General features: G+C 54.6%; 1 protein-coding gene across 1 annotated transcript in view; it reads right to left on the bottom strand.

Annotated features, from left to right (window-relative positions):
* BCAS4 (breast carcinoma amplified sequence 4) overlaps positions 1-8,111 on the bottom strand; it is a 44,386-nt gene that overhangs the window by 26,295 nt on the left and 9,980 nt on the right. Inside the window, exon 3 of the mRNA XM_005866223.1 lies at positions 6,465-6,566. Within this exon, the coding sequence (XP_005866285.1) occupies positions 6,465-6,566 (102 nt within the window). The remainder of the gene's footprint in view (positions 1-6,464; positions 6,567-8,111) is intronic.

Here is an 8,111-nt window from a genome sequence, read left to right on the forward strand (position 1 = left end):
CTGGGGAGGTGGTGCCTGAGCTGGGAGGCCGCCTCCAGGGGCCCCGACAGTAACAGCAGCCACCCCCACCCCTAACCCGGCTTGCCCAGGCCCCCGTGTGTCCTCCCATATCCTCCCCATCGGGACCCTATCTTTAGCCTGTTTTACAGACAAGGGAAACCAAGGCTCAGAGAGGCTTTCTTGTCTGAAAGAGCACGTGCTGGGTCAGTGCTGTCCACAGGCCACGACCAGAGCCTGGTCAGCTAGTGGGCTCAGCTGGACGGTGAGGGCATGAGGGATGCACCGTGAATGAGTGCGCGCCTGCGTGAGTGAGCGAACCAACGCATCCTCAGCAAAAAGGCACTGGATGAGCCCACGGTGTGCTGCTCCCTGGGGTTCTGGCAGGGGCAGAGCTGAAAGGCCGAGTGAGCCACATCAGGGGTGTGTGTGTGTGCGCGCGCGTGTGCGTGTGTGTGTGTGTGTGTGTGTGTGTGCGCGCGCGCGCGTGTGCGTGTGCGTGTGTGTGTGTGTGTGTGTGTGCGTGTGTGGTGGGGACAAGGGGCCACGGGCAGGAAGCTTCCCCTGACCAGGGCTCTGGCCCTCAAGCTTGGAGGCCTCGCTGGCCCAGCACATCTGGTTGTGAAATAGAAGAAAGTCCTGCAGTCCTTCCAGCCGATTCCAATTTCACGCTCCCTGCGCTAATACCAGCCGGGTGGGGAGTGAGGCCACGCTGAGGAATGCGCGCTCACGAGGTCTGACCCGCCTCCCAAATGCCTGCCAGCGAGGGCAGCCCAGCCCAGCAGGGCCAGGGAGAGGCCGAACTGGGGCCACCCCAGCCTGCAGCCAACTGGGGCAGACACATATGCATCCACACAGACGGGGCTGGGGGACAGAAAGAGGGTGGCAGCCAATCGTAGCCACCCTGGTGGCTGGGTTATGGAGTCTGGGTGATTCTATATATTTCCCTACACAATTAAAATGTGTTACTTTTATTATCAGGAGGGAGTGGGAGGGGAGGAGAAAGAGAAGGAGGGAGGGAAGGAAGGAGGAGGGAAGGGAGGGGAAGGGAAGGGAAGGGAAGGGAAGGAAGGAGGATTGGACAAAGGTAAGAAATCAAGCTGGGATGTCTTCTCATTGGAGGATTCAGCCAATCAAGTACTTTGGAGTGGTTCTGAAGCCAGGCTCATGTTTCAGAGTTGTCACTAGTTGAACTGGGAAGTCAGGCATCTACACCCCATACCTGATAGACATAGGATGAGGGTACCCTGGGAAGGAAGCATGATCTTGGAACAGAAGGGGAAGGGGAAGGGGAAGGGGAAGGGGAAGGGGAAGGGAAGGGAAGGAGAAAGCCCCAATGTTGTAAAATATACTTGAGTTCTAATGCATTTGAACACTCTGGCAAAGGCCCAGCTTCAGAGCAGGTCCCTGCCCAGAAAGTGCCAACATTCAGCACTGAGGCGCAGTCAGGAGCACAGCCTTTTGCAATACCAGCTCCACCACTTCCTAGCTGTGTGGCCTTGGGCAAACCACTTCACCTCTCTGTGCCTCAGCTGCTTCCTCTATAAAATGGGACCAACAACAGGACCTTCCTCCTGGGGCTGCTGTGAGGTTAAAGCAAGTTCTTACGAGAAAAGCACTAAGAGTCCCTGGCTCAGAGCAGGTGCTCAGTAAATGTTAGTTTTATTATTAAAACTGAGAAAGGGCCCAGTTCCCAAGCTCCGTCCACCCAGTGGTCACACTGATCTGAGAGCAGGGTGGTCTTGGGCTCCTTGGAAGGCCTAGGGCCCATGGCCGTGGCCGTGGCCGGCTGGCTGAGTGGCAAGCATCCTTCCCCTCTCCCCGCCTGTGGGCAGTGACCACCTGGCAGCGTGTCCTCACTACGCCCCTGAATGTGCCAGGTGCTGGCCCAATGACGATTCTGCGAGGGACAAACAGCACATCCCCAACTTACAGGGGACAAAAGAGTAAAGGGTTACCCAAAGGGCAGATCCGAGGCCAGGCAGTCAGGCTGTGGAATCCATCTACCCCGGTACAATGTCAGGTTCTCGCAGGGGCCTAAGTTGTACTGTTCTGATGTCATACAACATGGCATGGGAAATACATATTCTCCCATTGGCCTCGAAATCCATGACCCTTTCTGACTAGCTTAGTTTTTCCTCCTTTTGATAGAGACCCACTTACAGAGCAATCTCTCTCTCCTCTAAGGAAAGCAACAGCCCAGGAAGGTGGGGGGTGATACAAGGCAAATGCCATCAGCCTCAATGGTGGGGAGGCTCTAGGGCAGAGTGGGGACTGCGGCAAGCCTGGAGAATCCTATCCACTGAAGCGGACAGTTGCTCTTCAGCACCAGCTGTTGGGAAATAACAGCGGAGGGGGCCTTGAGGTTGGTCGGCTCAGCACAGTCCTGATTCCCACTGGCCTCTGAGTTTTCAACCTTTATCTAAAACTTATAGCAAATGCTGGTGGGAGTGCAAAATGCTGTGGTCACTTTGGAAAATAGTTTGGCAGTTCCTAAAATGAGTTACTGTATGATCCAGCAATTCTACTCGTAGGTATTTACCCAGGAGAAATGAAAACGTATCCACATAAAATTTAGGCAGCATCCTTCCTATATAATAAAAGGGTAATATGCAAATTGACTGAATGGCGGAACAACCAGTCACTATGATGCTCACTGACCACCAGGGGCAAACGCTCAATGCAGGAGCTGTCCCCTGGTGGTCAGTGCATGCTCACAGGGGGAGTGCCGCTCAGCCACAAGCCGGGCTGATGGCTGGGAAGCACAGTGGTGGTGGTGGGAGCCTCTCCTGACTCTGTGGTAGCACTAAGGATGTCTGACTATGGCTTAGGCTCACTCCCCACAAGAAGCGGGCCTAAGCTGTCAGTCTAACTTCCCCTGAGGGCTCCTGGACTGCGATAGGGCACAGGCTGGGCTGAGGGACACCCCCCCGGGCCTCTAGTTATTCATAATCGCCCAAAGGTGGAAACAAACCAAGCACCCATCAACTGATGAAAGATAAGCAAACTGTGGTACATCCATATGATGGAATATTATTCAGCCATAAAAGGGCTGAAGTTCTGACACATACTACAACATGAATGAACCTTGAAAACGTGCTATGTGAAAGGAGCCGGACACTCTAGGCCACATGTTGGTTGTATGATTCCATTACTATGAAACGTCAGAACAGGCCAATCCATAGATTCAGGAAGCAGATGAGCGGCTGCCAGGGGCGGGGGAATGACTGCTAATGGATATGGAGTTTCCTTTAGGGACGATAAAATGTTCTGGAATTAGATAGTGGTGATAATTGTACAATCTTGTAAATATACTAAGAACCTCTGAATGGAACACTTTAAAAAAATTATTTTGTACTTTGTCAGAGAGAAAACAAAGTATAGTAACTATAACCCCTCTAATGAGTCCTGGCCCCCTCAAAACAGGATCCAAAAGCCATGACTGGGCCCTACCTGGCCAGCAGGCCCACCACCCCAGCCTCACCCTTGATCTTGAACACTACACCTACCCACAACTGCCCCAAAGGCCGTTCTCCTCCCAGCCTCCGCGTTCCCTTCCCGGCTCACTGCTCCACCTCTCAGGCCTCAGCGTGGAGGTCACAGCCCTGGGCAGCTGTCTGCTCTAGGTCTGGCAGGCACCACCCCCCCCCCCCCCCCCGGCCACTTCTTCACCCAGCACCCCACAGCCACTAGCAGGGGACCGGGAGCCTCGCCCCAGCCATGTTCCCAGCACCCACCTCAGCGTAGCCCAGTCAGCGTCCTACAGATCTTTGTCGAGTAAAGATCGACACACTTTGGGTCTAAGAACCTCACTACTGGTGCCCACTTCACAGGGAACTTGCTGGGGTGCACACTGGGAAGAGGCAGCCTCGGGATTGAACTCGGGCAGAGGTTCCCACCAGGAGCCATTCGCAACATCTGAGACATGTTGTTTGTCATAATGAAGCTGGGGGGCAGGGGCGGGGCCGGGGAAGATGCTGCTGGCATCTTGGAGGCGGAGGCCGAGGCTGCTGCTGAGCCCTGTGATGCCCACAGGATGGCCCCGCCCCATAGCATTTCATGCCCCGAGTACTGAGGGCACTGAGGCTGTGCTGTCTAGAGCTGGCACTCCTAACCACTAGGCAATCCCGTCTTTTCAGTGGCTTCCTGTTCCTCAGGATAAAGGCCAAATCCTGACCTTGGATTGCAAGGCCCAGACAACGGGGCTCCTGCTGCCCCATTTCCCCAGCCCTGCTCTGGCCACGGCCGGGGACCAGGACAGCCTGACCCTTCCGGTGCCCGTCTCCCCCCTGCCTCAGAGCTTCTGTCTTGGCTGTGCCCCTGCCCGCACCTCCCCTGCCACTGCTCCCTCCACTCACCCTCCAGGGGCCGATGGGTTCCTCCCCTCGGTCGCCTTCCCTCCCAGCACCTGCCTCGCTCTCAGTCGCCCAGGCTGATGGTGGCCGGGAGAATAATGGCCCCAAAGATGTCCACGTTCTCATCCCCGGAACCTGGGCATCTGCTTCCTGACTCGGCGAAAGGCCCTTTGCAGATGTGACTAAGATCTTGAAAGGCGGCAATGGCCCTGGCTGATTCAGGAGGCCCCACGTAAGCACAGGGTCCTCAGGAGAGGGGCGAGGAGGGTCCGAGTAGGAGAGAGACGGGAGATGCTAGGCTGTGGGCTCTGAAGACGGAGGAAGGAGTCATGAGCTGAGAAATGCAGGCAGCTTCCAGAAGTTGGAAAAGGCAAAGGGGTGGTTCTCCCCCCAGAGCCTCCCAAAGGAACCCGCTGACACCTCAACTTCAGCCTGCGGGACACAGTTTGGACTTGTGCCCTAGGAGCGATAAGATAATGAATCCATGCTTTAACTCACTAATGTGAGGTCATTTGTGACGGTGGCAATAGGAAACTGCTAAGGTCATGCTTGGGCGTCAAGTCCCTCCTGCTAGAATATGGCTGTGGACTGTCTCTATCTTTCTCACTGTGAGTGGCGCATAGTAGGCCCGCAATAGATGTTAGTGAACCGAATGCTAAGGAAAGCATCGGGCTGGAGAGCTGGGCCGACCCAAGCAAGGCAAGAACCAGGGCTGCAAATCTTCATGTTTCTTTTTCCTCTTCCCAACGTGTAGAATAAAATTCAAATGAATCAGCTATTCCAAGGGCAACGTTTTAATTATATTCCTGCCTCATTCTCTGCTGACAAGAATGTTAATTCTCTGCTCACTCAGTACTGCCTGCCAGGCTCCCTTCCTCTGCAGCTCCGAGGGGCCACGTCCCTCTGTCCAGGTGACCACTATCACACTGCAAGCTCCTCCCAGCCTCCCAGTCCTTCTCTGTGCAAGGAGCCAAGGTCCCAAGCTGAGGGCTGCAGCTCAATTAAGAGTTTAGGCCCAAGTGGACAGAAGTTGAGTCCCAGCTTCATGGAATTAGCTGCGTGACCCTGGGTAAGTGGTGTACATCTCGGAGCTTAGGCTCCTCCTCTGGGAGATGGGACAGGAGGGTACTGACTCTGCGGCGCAGCAAGGAGGACAATGAGATGCTGTGCAGCTCAGCCCACACAGTAACAGATGGGGGAGAGAAGGCAGCAGTGAGGCAATAGGGCGTGGTGGGGACTGCGGTGAAATAGCAAACACATGCCTCAGCTGAAGGGCAGCTGCCACCAGCTCTACAATTCAGCCTACGACTTGGAAATGTCCCATTTCTCAAATTTGGGTCACATGTGAATTTCAGTAAAAATTAACTGAATTGTATACTTAGATGGGTGCATTTTATATATTTACTAAAGGCCTGGTGCACAAAATTCGTTCACAGGGGGTGGGGGAGTCCCTCAGCCCGGCCTGCACCCTCTCCAATCCGGGATCCCTCGGGGGATGTCCAACTGCCTCTCGTAATCTGGGATCACTGGCTTCTAACCTCTTGCCTGCCTGCCTGCCTGCCTGTCCCTAACCACTCTGCCTGCCTGCCTGATCGCCCCTAACTACCTCTGCCTGCCTGATCGCCCCTAACTGCCTCTGCCTCGGCCCCGCACCCGGGACCCGGGCTTCCTCCCTCCCTCCTGGTCACAGGCCCAGGCGCCCAGGACCAGGGGCAGGCGGCTTCTCCTGGGCCCAGCTTTGTCAGGAAGGACGTCCGGAAGACATCCAGTCCAATTAGCATATTACCCTTTTATTAGTATAGATACCTTGAACAATAAATAGATGAAAGTATTTAAAGAAATGTGGGCCCAGCGTTATCAAAGCTCCTGAATTTCCAAAAGCAGCTTAACATTCAGATTTTATATAAAGTACCCAATTTTTTAAATATGATATTTTATATAAATTCATATTTGTCATATTTTTTAAACGTCACGTGAGTGTAGGCCCCAACCCCCTGCACTAGGTCTGATGCCTGACAGTCTCAGGGTCAGATCAGTCTCTTGGAAGACAAGACGAAAGAGCCAGAACAAGTCCACGGATCTCACAAAGAAAGCTCATTTTCCTGGACACACCTCCAGCCGGTCCACTTTGGCGTAGATGCCACGCATTTCCATCACCTTGGCCTTAAGGAGAGGGATGTTTTCCTCCAAGATCTGCGAAGTGTCGCTCCTGATCTGCAAGGAACAAAACAGCTCCTGAGGCCCTCTGTCCCATCACCACGGCCTCCCGCCTGCCTCAGGGATCGGCCAGGGACAGCAGAGACCTCGCTGGCCCAGGGCAGGCCCAGGATCCACCAGAACCCAGTTGGGGACCCACACCACTGCTTCTCAGGACCCAGATCCACCCAGGTGTTATTTACTGAAAATTAATTGTCGTCCGCCCCAAACAACCAACACCACCAATCCCAAACAAAATGTCGTTTTCTTTTTAATTTATTGAATGATTGATATGAGAGAGAGAGAGAGAGAGACAGACATCGGTTTGTTGTTCCACTTATTTATGCATTCATTGGTTGCTTCTTGTATGTGCCCTGATTGCAGATTGAACCCGCAACATTGAGCTCTAACCATCTGGTTACCTGGCCAGGTCTTCATTTTCTAAAGCGCTAAAGGAGCAAAGGGAAAGAATCCAAATCTCTTCACTGAATTTGAGGTGAGGCAAGCTTTCACTGCCCTGGAATTAATACTACTAATGAGTTAATCATTAACATTAACAATGTTAATGAAAAACACAACTTATCAGAGTGCCCCCTACATGCAGACACTGTGCTGGGCATTTCCCATGAAGCTCATTAATGTCCAATTTCTTCGTTTTGGAAGGACCCCAAAAGTGACTACATTTTATGCCATCACCACCTTCCCTGCATCACTGAAACTGGACAATTCAGCCTCCGTTTTCCTTCAAAGCCCAACGAACGAAACCCAGCCCTTCGTGTGGGAGAGAAATGCCATGTCCATGGTATCCCGTCCTCGCCGTGCAGAGGGGCAGCACCACCCGCTCTCAGGTTCCAGGGGGCATCTGAGTCCCCTGCGGGAAGCCAGCCAAATTCGGGTCCCCAGGCCCCCGAGTCTGGACTGGTTTGTCTGGGGCTGTTCTCAGCCCGGCTCCCAGGCTAAGCTGGAGTGGGGTCCAGGGACAGTCCGAGAAACACCAGTGGGCACGCAGGAGCTGGGCTTGGGACTCAGAGCAGAGTCTGAATCTAGCTCTACCCACTAAGAGCTGTGTGACCCCGGGCAGGCCACGGCCTCCCAGCCCTCCTGTGCTTAACTGGCAGCGACACTGGCCCGGGCTTCCTTGGGATGCTGTGAGGACAGAGTGTTTGGCAAGGCGGGTGCAGGCCGCTTGTCTACAAGTCTTCAGTGACCCACCCCCTGCTATTCATGCCCTGGGTGATCCCTCCCCTTGTCCTGGGCTGGGCCTAGAGTCTCACTTCTGAGAGGAGCCGGCCAAAGCGAGAGATGTCACTCGGAGCCTCCTTTACAGAAGGCTGTCCCTCCTCCTTGCCGGCGGTCTCTCTGCTGCCGGCTTGTTCCCGCGTGCTCTCCTCCCCCTCCCCCCCCTTTCTCACTTGCCCTCTCGGTTGCTCGCTCTGAGGAAGCAAGCTGCTGTGCTGCAGAGGCCCGCGTGGCTAGGGACTGAGGGCCTCCCGCCAACCCCAGGGAGGAGCCGAGCCCTGCCCAGAACCACGGGCTCTGCCTGGACGCCGTCCTGCCCCACTT

This window comes from Myotis brandtii, unplaced genomic scaffold (assembly GCF_000412655.1).
Source record: "Myotis brandtii unplaced genomic scaffold, ASM41265v1 scaffold225, whole genome shotgun sequence".
In the NCBI taxonomy this organism is placed as follows: domain Eukaryota; kingdom Metazoa; phylum Chordata; class Mammalia; order Chiroptera; family Vespertilionidae; genus Myotis; species Myotis brandtii.